This window comes from Canis aureus, chromosome 5 (genome assembly GCF_053574225.1).
Source record: "Canis aureus isolate CA01 chromosome 5, VMU_Caureus_v.1.0, whole genome shotgun sequence".
Classification (NCBI taxonomy): domain Eukaryota; kingdom Metazoa; phylum Chordata; class Mammalia; order Carnivora; family Canidae; genus Canis; species Canis aureus.
The window spans coordinates 19,667,337-19,683,003 of NC_135615.1; the positions used below are offsets into that span (position 1 = coordinate 19,667,337).

Below are 15,667 nucleotides of genomic sequence, written 5' to 3' on the forward strand. Positions count from 1 at the left end.
CTCTTGGGCAACAGCTTTGTGTGCCTGGATTCCACCACACGAGTGTAGCTCAAAGGGGGGGGCCAACCAGCAGCATCGGTACCACCTGGAGGTCGTTCAAAACCAAAGTCTCAAAGCCTACCCAGACTTACAGAATCAGAAACTCCCAAGATGGAGGTGAACATTCTGTGTTTGAATAAATCCTCTAGTTGAGCCTAATGTTTGCCAACATCTGTGAACGACTGCACTATGTCATGAGGCCCCCTTATTAAATCAAGCTCTGAAGACAACTGAAGAAGAAAGAAGCCTCATTTTGAAATCAAATAAAGGTGGTTGAAAAAGACTGTGCTTGGGTGGGACATGCCAGAGTATCTGCCTACTGGTAAGAAAGAGGCAAGAGATGTATTTGATTGTCATGAGTCATTTTGGCAGAAAAATGGGCTTTTTCCCTAGTCAAGATATATCATTAAAAAAAAAAAAGAAAAATATTAGGCCACTGTTTTCCAAGAAAAATAACTAAAGCCAGAGTTATTTTCTATTTTAATAATTTTGTCGGGTTGTCAGTAATGCTGCTTGAACATTTCATGAACAATGTTTAGGTCTCCTCAAGCAAATACAAACTATATCACATTGTCAGTAATATTAGATCCATAAGTACACTCTGATGAATCTGTGTGACTTTATGCATTGATCTACTGCCTCACTGCAGCTTTATTACTTAAAATTCTTAACTTCCCTTTTTGTTTCCAGTTTTCCTTACATAGAACAGATTTCACTTGGTGATTAGATAGGACGCTGACCCATTATCCTTTAGGCTTCCTGAGTTTGCTGACTTAAAAGCATTCATGAGCCTGTGGGTAATGCTTCCAGGTGAACAATACTATATTGGTTTTATAAGGATTGACTCAGAATCTGACACCCAGTAACAGAAGGTCATACAAATCATAACATCAACACTAGACTTTATTACATTTGTTTGTAATTTATTTTGCTTATGGCTTATCATCTTACAAGAAGAAAAACATTATTGACATAGAAGAAGTTGCAGCCAATTTGATCCCAAGAGGCATCTATCTGCTTCAAACATTCCTTATTGGCAAAACAATATTGTTTGAAAATTTACCAGAATTAATTCAGAATTTACTAATTCCTAAAAAAAGATGTGAATTCCATCAGGGTGCTGGGCTCTACTATCAAAATCTCAATTGAGGACAACCTGACATTTATATTCTAAAACCAAAGTGCATCATAAAATTAATAAGTTAATGAACTAAAAGACATACACTCTTCCTCTAAGATAAAAAGACTTAATTTACAATCCACTATCGACACTTTCAACAAAAGAAACAAAATGAAGCCATATAAATTTATTTGTGAAGGATTTTGAGACTCTTAACTTATATTTTAATATTTTGTTCATATATAGCCAGCAGCAAGAGAGAAAGCCAACCTAGGGTCAATCCAAAGTTCTGCAGGAGAAACATCAACCAGGGTCGCCGTGTTTGAACATGAGTCATTTCAGGAAGCTAAAAAAAGAATAAAAAACCAGAATAAGATCCAGATATATTCACTGCTGGGAAAAGTTTGGTGGGAAAACATGAGAGGCTCTGTTATTCAGAACTTAATAACCTTTCAAATTCCCCAAACAGTTACAAAATGCTTAATACCTACTCTTGACCAAAATTTAAAAATGTAAGATAAATTAAGTCATTCGGCTGTGGTTAGAAGGATCCTAGGGGTTGCCAGAAGTCTTAAAATGACATAGTGATCAGCTGAAAGCAAACCCAGAACTTTTTACTTATGTGTTCAGAAAGCACTTAAATGTGAAATAGATAACAGATTGAAAGTATTATTTTTGAGTGTTCTGCTAGGTTTATGAAGCCGTTAAATGCAGTGGTTGGTACAAAGTACACATTTGTCTCCTTTCAAAGAGATCACAAGGTCTTCCTGACCTTTAGAATCATAAAGACATCACGCCCTAAGACTGTACGTGACTCTCAGACAGGCAAGTGGCTGCTGTTTCGTTAGTGGAATGACTTCAACACCATGTAGAGGAGAATGTTCTTGTGGATATCTTGGGGAAGCACCTCAACATGTCCTTTTTTTCTTTGTATTTATTTTTTTTAATTGAAGTAGAGTTGACACACATTGTTCCATTAGCTTTGAGTGTACAACATAGTAAATTAATATCTCTATACCTTAGGCTATGCTCACAAGTGTAGCTACCGTCTGTCAACTTACAAGGCTATAATACCATTGACCATGTTCCCTATGCTGTATCTTTCATCCCCATGATGTTTTCATCTCACGTTCCTTTGAATCCCTCATCCTGAGGAGATGAGAGTGAATGTATCTCTTGTACGACATGGTCATTTCCATTGGAAATCTGGCTTAAGTCAACATGGAGGAAAGACTTAATCTGACAATGACATTATTGACATTTTGGGTCAGATCATTCTTTGTTCTATGTTATAGGGGCTCTCCTGTGTGTTAGAGGATCCCTGGCTTCTACTGGATGGATGTCAGCTGTACCTGACCCCAGCTGTGACAACCAAAAATGTATCTAGATGTTGTCAAATGTCCCCTGAGGGGGGCAAAAAAATCACTTCTGTTTGAGAACTACTGGATTATTTACAGAAAAAAAAATATAAAATATGCAAGGGCTTTAGGTACATGGCAAAAAAGGGTGATGTATTCTTTTGCTCAGTTGACATTTTTTTTTTAATGTCTGTACAAGAGTATTCTGAGTGCTCTCTTTGGGTATTTCTCCCTTTTAACTAGATAAATTGACAGAATTAAGATTAGGATGATTATAACCTGCTCTCACACCCTAACATGGATGAGTAGAACAAAAGGCAAAGTAAGATCCAAAAATGCTGTCCTGGGTGGATGACCTTAAACAAATTATGTGTCCCTTTGGTGTTTTTCTGCCATATTTAAACATGAGGTTAACCATGCTTCTTTAGAGTAACCCTGTATGGTTCATCATCTATTATACATTTAAATGGCATTTTGAAAATCCATATACTGTTCCCAAAAAGCTGGCAATTAATTGATGGTACTCTTGAGGGACTAACAAGATACAGGCATTAAAATTACCCAATACATCTGATTCTCAACAGTCTATAAGCAATTTCCAAGAGTTGACTTCAAAGACAGACAATGTAGGTGACCAGTTTCCTTCTGTCTCAATAATTTGTATATCAGACCATCTGTGAGACACAATTATGCCATTTTATGTCAAAGGCTCAAACTTTGATTAACCTTAATTCCAAATACACTAAGACATTGCGTTGTTCCCTCACCTTCTTGTTTTTCAAGCAAGGTAATTAATATTCATCGGAAGATATGGATGACTTAACAGCTCACCTTATGTCTACTGTGTCTAGTGCCACCTGGCTATTCATCTCTGATGAAGTAGAAGTAATTTCTAAAAAGATTTTTTGGGGCAAGTACTCACAAAATATGAATAACTGACTGAACTATCATGATGGTTTTCAGTGAATTGTTGAGAAAAACAGACAAGATATAAAGCATGGTGGTGGAAATTGTTCTAGTTCAACAGATAGAACTTGAAATATATTTTCAGCCCATCAATGTCTTAACCTACATGTTAGAAAGCTCATTTTCTAATTCCATCTTTGCCTTGAACTTCTACTGAGAATTTTCAGTTGGAAAGAAGTAGGTCTTTTTTTTTTTTTTTTTGGAAAGAAGTAGGTCTTAATTAGGTAGATTTAATAGCCTCAACATGAAACTGCAGAGATTAAATTAGTGTCTTGGGACATCGTTCATAATCCCAATTAGCTTCTGTCCCAACTAAATCCAAAAATACCACAATTTTTAAAACAATTGTTTGACCTATTGTTTTTTTCACCGGCCTAAATTTATAGAACATCTGTTGGTTTGTAGTGTGCAACACATGATAGCATTGAATAAATGTGTTTATAAGGGCTTCTAGGCTATGTCAGTGGCCCCACTCCCAGGAAGAACACCAAGAATTCTATATTCTGAGTATGTGGATGGCATTATCCACAGGAAAACATCATGAGTATTTTACAACTCTAGGAGCCACCATTCACATGAACTCAATGTTTTCTGGGAAATTTTGCAACAAGATTCCAGCTTTTTACTTTTTGGGGGGCATTTTTTTGCTTTTTACATTTTAATCAAAAGAACTGGCTCTACAATATCTTGCTATCCATGTAGGTGTGCCTTCCAGCAGCTCATCTTTCTCTTGAGGTCTTCCAGGATGCTGGGACTAATAGTCTTATGCAGCACTTACTTTCATTTACATCTGTCTTACCATGCGCTTTCTTATATTGTCCCATTTACTCCTCATAATCCTGCAGGAGAGAAAACTATTAACTCCTTTTAGTTTTGAGGAAATAATGGCTCAAGGAGGATAATGACTTACTCAAAGTCATATAGATGTGATGTCAGAACTAGGACAAGAAGTCAGCTCATCTCATTACTATAGAGGACTGTAGGAGTACAGACAATATTGGCTCTATCTTTGGCCCTCCATCATGTTCATGTTTGCTCAGTGACCTCCTTTGGGGCTACATGTTCCAGGCCCCTTGGAGATTAATACATACCTTAGAAATGCCCACCCAGGCTGGGATTTGGGGAAGGCTTGTTTTGGTCTCCCCTGAATCTGTTAGAGATAACATAGTTATTCCTCCTTCCTGATGCACAGGTGATGCCCAAGATCTAATTAAAGATTAGCTGTCAATTAGGGGCAGGAAAGTCCTTTGAGGTATGTGTGACAATGCCCTTCTGTGTGTCCCCTCACTCTATATAATCTGTGCCCTAAGGTCTGGATATTGCAGAGAATAGCTATGCGGCTGCTGTGGATCATTGCCTGCCCAATCCCCCCACCCCTACCCTCTGTCAGTAAATTACCCTGAATAAGATTCTATGTAAACTAAATGGAGTGGCCTCTTCATTTTCTATTCTCCAAGTGCCTTCTCAGTTAGTGTCCCTCTTCCACCTTTTTTTTTTTTTTTCAAGATTTTATAGATTTATTTGAGAGAGAGCGAACTCAAGCAGGGCCAGCAGCAGAGGGAGAGGGAGAAGCAGACTCCCCACTGACCAGGGAGCCCAACTTGGGCTCCATCTCAGGATCATGACCCAAGCCAAAGACAGATACTTAACCAACTAACCCACCCAGATGCCCCTCTCCCCTACCTTCTAACAAGGACATTCAAAGACCTGTAAAGACCAGCATTCTACCTGAAACTCATCTCTATTATGACCAATTCCTTTCTACCTAATTAGAAAAAAGTGGAAATATCAATGCTAAAAATGTACAACTAAACATAAAAGTCATTGCATGTGATGAAAACATAGAGAAAATATATTGTGCAACATATAGATATCATACTGCTTTTGTTATAACAGATATGTTATTAGGTTCTGTTTTCAAGGCAGACCACATGTACTTGAAAAAAGCTACTAAAGAAAGACTACTTTGTAAGCCTAGAGAAATAGACAAACAATGAAAATCAGCATTTCAGAAAAAGTTTAAGGAGATTCTCATTGTGATATGGATCATCTTATTCTGGATTGTCTATACGAACTTTTCATGTCTGCACATAAATGGGATTGGTAAGAAAGTCCAGCTAAGCTTGCTTTTGAGACAATACTTGGTTCTTTTTTGGATAATTATGGATGAATATGTAAATTGTAATATTTCTTGGATATACACCAAAATGCCAAATACCAAAGAGTGTTACAAAAAGTCTTTCTAAAAGATCCAAATATAAAATGCCAAATCTCAACAACGTCTGCCACATTTCACTTACTTTGAATCTACTTATATTTTTTTTATCATTGCAGTCAGTAAATTTTGAAGGAAAATAAAGATCCATAGAGTTTATTTCCAAGGGTATGTATTTTGTTTTTTCTTTAAAAAAAAATTCTGACATCAGTTTTAGTGCTCCCCATTTTCCCTGGATTTTAAGAGAGGGCAATTAAATTCTTTTGTTGAGCAGCTTTACAGATCTTAACTTTCTTTTATCCTAAGACTAGAGGGGCTGAAATGTTGGATACAGTATGTGAATAATGAAGAAAAAGGTCAGGAAAAAAGAGAAGAAATGTTAGCAAAATACCTTTGCCCAGAGATAGAGCTAAGATATATTTTTTAGATTTCTACCAGAAACTTGGAAACCTTGAGGTGGAAAGTAACTTACTTTTTTAGCAAGTTCCCCAACTCAAATCAGCAGATGCCAAAACATGATAGTAATTTTCTGGTGAAGAAGAAAGAAAAGAAAGAAAGAAAGAAAGAAAGGAAAGGAAAGAAAGAAAGAAGAAAGAAAAAGAAAGAAAGAAAGAAAGAAAGAAGAAGAAGAAAGAAAGAGAAAAGAAAGAAAGAAAGAAAGAAAGAAAGAAAGAAAGAAAGAAAGAAAGACACAATGACCACGACAAAGGGGGAGGGAGGAGGAGAAGAAGGATGAGGGGAAGGGAGGGGAGGGGGAAGAGGGTGAGGAGAGGGATAAGGAGGAGAAGAAGAAAAAGAAGGAGAAAAATCTTTACCTAAAAGATAGCCCTTTATCATGCCATTGTTTTGTTTTGTTTTCAAATTTGAATCAGACACAGCAGAGAAATTCCCTGAGATGCACCAAGCCTACACAGTACCTGACTTGTCTGCACATAATGACCCCTATAATTCTAACTAACTACCTGAGATGTAGATATGATGACCAACTGCTCATTAGAATTTTTGAACATTTTAGAAAGTGATATTAAGTAAATGATACACTTGAGTCAGTGCCTATAGCTATATACATAGTCAAGCTAAAGTTTTAAAAGGAATACTCACAGAGAATGTTAGAACCCACCAGGCAAGAAACTGGATAAATTCTAAAGGCATGTGCTATGTAGTAATTATGTACTAGGAAAAACTAATCACAAAGGAGGGTGATCTATAAAACATTCTCTGAAACTAAGATCTTTGGTCTCTCTTTACAATTCTAAGCTCAGAGTCTTGCCATGCAAAGCCTTCTCTGTCTACTTCCACCCTTAATCTGAAACTGGTTTATGGTTGGTGTTAAAGATCTCTCACTAGATATTTCAACATTTACTTTCAGTATGAATCATAAATGTACATAGTGAAAAAGAAAGTTCAGCATCCAGTGTTTCTAAAAAAGCACTAAAAAAATCAAAGTCCTTTCATTATGAAAAATTTACAATTTAAATATAAATATTCAACATTCACTTACTGAAGACATTCAGTGATGTTTCTTTTGAAGGTAAGATTGTAATTCAAATATTTTTCCTCTCTCAGGAATGCTCAGGAATAGTTTTTGGCATTGTCCACTTTCAAGGGAAATGATTTGCCTCTCCATTCACGAAGCTCCCTTGATAACTGACATACCACCCTCTTTTCAGAAAGTCCCTAAAATCCATAGTGCACACTGAATTAGGTATACATTTGCATTTGCTAAGAGGAGCCACTCTTGTTCCTAAGAAATATGATGAGAGAGAAAACCTCAAAAACTTATTTTATAGGCTATCCTAATAAGGCTTAATCTCTCTTGGGGCACATATTCCATGGACTGCTCTTACTGTCACATTTGTGAAGAGTTTAATTGTGTCTTTGCAGAAGACCAACATCTGAGAACAAAATGGAAATTTGTTAGTCAAAGTCATGATTTGGTTCCCAAATCTGCAATTTCCTGTTTGCATACGCAAACAATATACTTAAAAATTTAACATCAAAGACCTCTGGTTTCTGGTATGTCATACAAGATTATAAGTCACCAATTCATTCAACAAGTAAAAAGATGAAGAAACTGGAAAATCAACAGCTCTTCTCAGATATAACAGAAAAGTGAGGTCAAATGGCTGGCCCAAACATTGGAGAGAAACACAAGTGTATACAGAGAATCACAACATACCTGAGCAAAAACCTACAAGCAGAAATTTGTGTGGCAGGGTAGAGAAACAAACTGTAATTGACAAATTATTAGAGGCTTAGTGTAGACAAGCCTAAAAGTTAAAAACTCTAGGGGGATCCAGTCTTAAGTCTTAATTTCCACTTTTGTGGATTTTTCTGCCAAGAGCTCTACTAAATTCTCACAGTGAATATTGGGGGGGTGGGGGAATCCTCTCATGCTTTTATCAGGAGGGAGATAAAGGAACCATTTTGAGATGCCAGAGGATTGTGATCTTAACAAGGAGTTCCCTTATAAAAGCTATGTTATCAGAGCCTACACTGCTGGGGTTTTATCAGAGTTTATACCTAGGGAAGGGAAATAGTCAATTTCACCCTCTTCTAGCCATTCTCATCCACCTAAAGGGGAAGGAGACAAGAAGCTCATCATCTGGGAGCACTGGCTCACCAAAAGACCAAGACCTAATCAAAGAACTATAGAATGCTACTGTTCTCTCCATACCTTACTATTACATTACTAAAGGACTATTTACTGCAGTTCCTTTTACCCACTACATCATGTCATCCTTTCAAAAAAAAATAACATGAATTACTAGAAGGCAAAAAACACAGTTTGAAGAGACTGAACACCCATCAGAACCAGAGTGAGATACAGAAGGAAAGTGGGCATTATCAAACCAGGAATTAAAAAACAAAACAAAACAAAAACTATGATTGATATGGTAAGGAATTAATGGGAAAAATAGACAACATAAGCAATCAAAGGTGGGTTATAAAAACATAGAGATAGGAATTCTAATAAATAAGAAATGTTAGAGATCAAAAACACTGCAAGAGAAATGAAGAATGATGGGCTCATTATTAGATTGGATGTGGCTGAGAAAAAAAACTCTGAGTTTGAAGATATGACAGTAGAAACTTGCAAAACTGAGAAGCAGAGAGAAAAAAAAGACTAAAAAACCCAACAACCCAAAATACAATATCCAAACCAGGAGGGAAAAGGTGTAATGTAGGTGTAATGGTGTAATGAAATACCAAAAAAGAAGAGAGAGGAAAAAAACCTGAAGCAATATTAGAAGCAATAATGACTCTGAATTTCCCCCCAAATTAATGTCAGGTACCAGATCACAGATGCAAGAAGCTCAGGGAATAGCAAGCAGGATAAATGCCAACAACATAAAACAAAAACACAAAACTCTACACATAGGCATATCATTCTCAAACTTTAAAAAAACAAAGGTAAGAAAAAAACCTTGAAAAAGAAAAAAAAAAAAAAGAAAAAACCTTGAAAGAAGCCAGATTAAACAAACAAAAAAACAAAACAAAACAAAAATTTTACCTTTAGAGAAGCAAGGGTAAGAATTATATCTGAATTCTCTGGAACTATGCAAGCAAAAATAGAGTGAGGTTAAATGCTTAAAGTGTTGAGAGATAAAGCTACCAACTTAGAATTCTGTACCCCCACACTTAACCTTCAAGAATGAAAGAAAAATAAGACTTTCTCAGACAAAAAATTGAGGAAATTTGTTGCCAGCAAAAAAAAAAAAAAAAAAAGTTAAATGAAGTTCTTTGGAGAGAGGAAAGTAACAAAAGCAGAAGCTTGGATCTACATAAAGAAAGGAAGAGCATTGGGGCACCTGGGTGGCTCAATGGTTGAGTCTCTCTGACTTTGGCTCAGGTCATGATCTTGGCGTCCTGAGATTGAGTCCCGCTTTGGGATCCCTGCAGGAGTCCTCTCCCTCTCCCTATGTATCTGCTATTCTCTCTGCCTCTTTCATGAATAAATAAAATCTTTTAAAAAAGGAAGAAAGAGCATCAGAAAGTAAATAACTGAAAGTAAAATAAAAGCTTTTATTTTTCTTACTTTTAATTGATCAGAGATAATGGCTTATTTAAAACAATAATAGCAAAAATGTATTTGATTATGTATGCTTGTGTGTGTATTTTTATGTATGATCATATAATAGTGAAATGATTGACAGCATTGATGCAAAGAATGGGAAGGATGGACTAGGAATAATTTCTTTCTTTTTTTTTAAGATAGATTTTATTTATTTATTTATTTATTTATTTATTTATTTATTTATTTATTTATGATAGACATAGAGAAAGAGAGACAGGCAGAGACACAGAAGGAAGGAGAAGCAGGCTCCATGCCGGGAGCCCAATATGGAACTCGATCCTGGGACTCCAGGATCGTGCCCTGGGCCAAAGGCAGGCGCTAAACCGCTGAGCCACCCAGGGATCCCCGGAATAATTTCTTATTATAAGGTATTTCTATTACCCATGAAGCAGTGTGATTTGAACGTAGAATTGGATTAGTTGTAAATGTATATTAAAAACTCTAGAGAAACCACTTAAAATACTAAAAAAAAGTAAAATTAATAAGCTAGTAAATGTGTCAAAATGGAATTATATAAAATGCTCAATTAAAATCACACGGAAGAAAAAGTTTGGAAGACAAAAGTAGCAACAAAGAACAACCGGCAACGATTAGAAAACAGTAACAAATATGGTAGATATTAATCTAATTATAATAACAATTACTCTAAATGTCAATGGACTAAATACACAGAAAAAAAGCAAGGATTTTTCAGAAAGGATAAAAAAATAAGACCCAAATATATGCTGTCTACAAGTCCACTTTAAACATAAGGATGCATATAGATTAAAAGTACAGAGAAGGAAATATATCATGCTGACATTAACCAAAAGAAAGCAATAATTAATTTCAAACAGAACAGAATTCAGAGCATGGAATGGTATCAAGTAAAAAGGTGGCATTAGATGAAAATAAAAGAGTCAATGCTCAAAGAAGACATAACAATCTTTAATGTGTGTGCACTTAACAACAGAGTGTTAAAATATGTGAAGCAAAAATTGGTAGAACAGAAAAGAGAAAGAGATGTTTCCACTATTCTAACTCGAGACTTTAACACTTCTCTACCATAAATGGACAGATCCAGCTGGGAAAAAATCATTAAGATCACAGTTGAATCAAAGAGCACCATCAATCAACTAGATATAATTGACATCTGTAAACTACTTCATTCAATAACAGGAGAATATACATTCTTTGCAAGCTCACATGGAATATTCACCAACATAGACCACATTCTTTGCCATAAAATGCACCTTAATAAATTTAGAAAATTAGGAATCATACAATGTCTACTTTAAGATAATAATGGAATTAAACTAGAAATCAATGACAGGAAGGTAGCTGAATAATCTCCAAATACATGGAGATTAAACAACACAATTTTAAATTATACAAAGATCAATGAAGGAATCTTAAGAAAAATTTTAAAGTATTTGAACTAAAAGAAAATAAAAATAAAAATTATCAGAATTTGTGGCCTCAGTGAAAGCAGTGAGTAAAGGGAAACTACAACATTGCATGCATGTATTAGAAAAGAAGAAAGATCTAAAATCAATCATCTAAATTTCCAACTTAGGAAACTAGAGGAACAACAAATTAAATCCAAGGTAAGGAGAAGAAAATAAATAATAAACATTAGAGCAGACACCAATCAGACTGAAAACAGGAAATCAATAAAGAAAATCAACCAAACCAAACATTGATTCTATGAAAAGATCAATAAAATCAATAAGCCTCTATCCAGGCTAAGAAAAGGACAGAAAACACAAATTACTAATATCAGAAATGAAAATGATATCATTACAAATACCAAAGACAACAAAAACATAATAAAGGAATGCTATGAATAACTCTCTATCCACAAATTTGATAATCTAGATGAAACCCACCAATTCTTTTAAAAACTGCCTAAGTCACACAAGAAGAAATATGCAATGTGGGGATCCCTGGGTGGCTCAGCAGTTTAGTGCCTGCCTTTGGCCCAGGGTGTGATCCTGGAGACCCAGGACTGAGTCCTACATTGGGCTTCCTGCATGGAGCTTGCTTCTCTCTCTCTGCCTCTCTCTGTGTGTCTTTCATGAATAAATAAGTAAAATATTTTTTAAAATGCAATATGAATATGCCTCTATCTATTTAAGAAAATGATTCAAGAATTAATAATCCTCCAAAAGGTTATTCACCATTGAATTCAACCAAACATTCAAGGAAGAAATCATACTGATTCTCTACAATTTTTAAGAAGATAGAAGCAGAGGGAATACTTCCCAACTCATTCTATGAGGCCAGCAATGTCTTAAACTGAAATTAAAGCCATTACAAGAAAACTATAAAGCAATATATCTCTTATGAACAGAACTAGAAAACTTCTCAACAAAATATCAGCAAATTGAATCCAGCAATATATAGAAAGAATTATAAACCACAATCAGGTGGGATTTATCCAATTCTACAAGGCTGGTCCAACATTTAACAATCAATGAATATGATCTCCATTACAACATCAACCAACAGGCTAAAGAAAATATCCATAGATGCATAAAAAGCATTGGCAAAATTCAACACCCATTTATGATAAAATCTTCCAGCAAACTAAGAATAGAGAGAAATTTTCTCAAATTCATAATGAACATCTGTAACAAAAAAACCTGCAGGTAACATCATGCCCAATGGTGAGAAACTAGAAAATTTACTAAGATCAGGTAAAGGCAAAGATGTCCCCTCCCACCACTGCTTTCTTTCTTTTCTTTTTTAATTTATATTTATTTATTTATGATAGACATAGAGAGAGAGAGAGAGGCAGAGACACAGGCAGAAGAGAGGGAGAAGCAGGCTCCATGCCGGGAGCCCGACGCGGGACTCGATCCCGGGACTCCAGGATCGCGCCCTGGGCCAAAGGCATGCGGGAAACCGCTGAGCCACCCAGGGATCCCCCACCACTGCTTTTCAACATCAAACTCAAAGTCTTAGGGAGTGCAATAAGAGAATAAAAGGAAATAAAAAGAATGCAAAAAAGATTTTATATGTATAAAATGCAGAAAATAAAAAAAACCCTCCTAGAACTAATAAGTACTTACAGCAAGGTTGCAAGATACAACATTAATATACAAAAGTCAATTCCTACATCTGAGGAATTAACAAGTGGAATTTGAATGAAAAACACAGTACCATTTATATTAGCACCAAAAATGAAATATTTAGGTATAAATCTCAAAAATATGTACAAGATCTTTGAGGAAAAGTATAAAATTCTAATAAAAGATATCAAGAAAAAGAACAAAATAAATCTAGAGATATTCCATATCCATGGATAGGAAAACACAATACTGTCAAGATGTCAGTTTCTCTATAGATTCAACACAATCCCATTCAAAATCTCAGCAAGCTATTTCATGGATATTGACAAACTGATTCCGGAATTTATATGGTGAGGCAAGAGACCCAGAATGGTCTCCATAATATTGAAGGAGCAGAATGAAGTTGGAGAGTTGATACTATAAATCTTTAAGATTTATTATAAATCTATCACAAGGGCAGCCCTGGTGGCTCAGCAGTTTAGTGCCACCTTTAGCCAGGGCGTGATCCTGGAGACCCGGGATCGAGTCCCATGTCCGGCTCCCTGCATGAAGCCTGCTTCTCCCTCTGCCTGTGTCTCTGCCTCTCTCTCTCTCTCTCTCAAATAAATAAATAAAATCTTTAAAAAAATAAATAAATCTATTACAACAATGTGGAACTGGGGAAGAACAAAAAAACAGTTTAATGGAACAGAATAAAGAGGCCAGAAGTAGAACCACCTAAATATAGTCAACTGTTCTTTGATAGAGGAGCAAAAATTATAAGATGGAACAAATATTGTCTTTTCAGTAAATGGAGTTGGAACTATCAGCCATCCAAAAAACCCCAAAACCAACCAACCAACCAAACAACAACAACAAAAACACCCTTTAATGAGTCTATACACAGAACTTTTATCCTTCACAAAAATTAAGACAAGACGAATCATAGGTCTAAATGGAAAACACAAAACTATGAAACTCCTAGAAGGCAACAAAGGAGAAAACCTAGATGATCTTGGGTATAGTGATGCCTTTTTGGATACAATTCCAGAGACATGATTCATGAAAGACATAACTGATGAGCTGAATTTCATTAAAATTAAATTTTCTTGGGATGCGTGGGTGGCTCAGCAGTTGAGTGTCTGCCTTTGGCTTAGTGCGTGATCTCAGGATCCAGGATCGAGTCCCACATCAGGCTCCCTGAGATGAGCCTGCTTCTCTCTCTGACTATGTTTCTGCCTCTCTCTCTCTCTCTCTCTCTGCCTCTGTATCTCACATGAATAAATAAATAAACTTTTTAAAAAATTAAATTTTCTTCCCCACAAGACACTATCAAGAAAATGAAAGATAAGCCAGAGACCAGGAAAATTTTGCAGAAGACACATCTGATAAAAGACTGTTATCCAAAACATACAAAGAACTCTTGAAGCACGTAAATAAGAAATGACCCAGTTAAAAAAAATGGCTAAAAGACCTGAATAGACATTCCCCAAAGAAGTTAAACAGGTGGCAAATAAGCATATTAAAAAGTATTCAATATCATATGTCACCAGAAAATTTCAAGTGAAAACAGCAATGAGATATCACTACACAACTATTAGCATGGCCAAAATCTATACATTGACAACACTGAATGCTGATCTGGAGCAATGGGAATTCTCCCTTATTGCTGGTGGGAATGCAAAATGGTACAATCACTTTGGAAGACATTTGGAAATCTTTTATAAAACTAGATGTATTCTTGGGACACCTGGACACCTCAGTGGTTGAGCGTCTGCCTTTGACAGGGTCCTGGATTGAGGAATAAATAAATTAAAAACCTTAAAAGAAAAACTAGACATATTCTTATCATACTATCCAGTGATTATACTTCTTTGATATTTTCCTAAATATACAGAAAACTTAGGTTCATACAAAAACCTGCACATGAATATTTATAGCAGGTTCATTCATAATTGCCAAAACCTGGAAGCAGCCAAGATGTTCTTCAGTAGGAGAATGGATAAACGCACCGTGGTACATCCAGACAATGGTATTTAGTGCTAAAAAAGAAATGAGCTATCAAGCCATGAAACAATCTGGAGGAATCTTAAAGTATATTACTAAGGGAAAGAAGCCAATTTCAAAAGGTACATATTGTACAATTCCAACTACATTTCAGTCTGGAAAAGGCAAAACTACAGAGATTTAAAAAAAGAAAGATTAGTGGTTTCTAGGGGTTAATGGAAAAGGAGGAATGAAGAGGCGGAACACAGAGGATTTTTAGTGCAGGGGAAATATTCTATATATGACCAGGGTGGATACGTGTCATTTGCCAAAACCCATAGAATGCACCACACCACACAGGAATCCAAATGTAAACTACAGACTTTAGGTGATAATATGTCAATATAGTTTCATCAATGATAACAAATGTACCTCTGTGGTGTGGGATGTTGAGAGTGGGTGAAGGTATGCATGTGTAGGTCAGATGTCACTTGGGAATTTTCTGTATTTTCTACTCAACTTTAAACTCCTCTAAAAAATAGGTTTTTCTAAATTAAAAAAAAATCCATATCCCAGTTACAGTAACCACATTTCAAGTGTTTGATGAGACAGCCACACATGGGCAGTGGCCACTACTGCTGATGGTACAGACAAAAAAAAAAAAAAAAGAAATAAATAAAAAAAAGAAAGGCTGATTATCTAAGTCACTAGATAAATTTTTAAAAAGGTTTTATTTATTTGAGAGAGAAAACAAGAGAGAGCACAAGTCTGGGGAGGGGCAGAGGGAGAAGCAGCTTCCTCACTGAGCAGGGAGCCCAAAGCAGGGCTCAATCGCAGGACCCTGAGATCATGATCTGAGCCCAAGTTAGAAGC

General features: G+C 35.8%; 1 protein-coding gene across 3 annotated transcripts in view; it reads right to left on the reverse strand.

The window, feature by feature from the left end:
- Positions 1–924: 924 nt before the first annotated feature.
- Positions 925–15,667, reverse strand: part of SLC39A12 (solute carrier family 39 member 12) — a 73,417-nt gene continuing 58,674 nt past the window's right edge. For all 3 annotated transcript variants that reach the window (XM_077897039.1, XM_077897038.1, XM_077897037.1), the window contains one exon: positions 925–1,505. In XM_077897039.1, the coding sequence (XP_077753165.1) occupies positions 1,377–1,505 (129 nt within the window). In that variant the 3' untranslated portion in view covers positions 925–1,376. The remainder of the gene's footprint in view (positions 1,506–15,667) is intronic.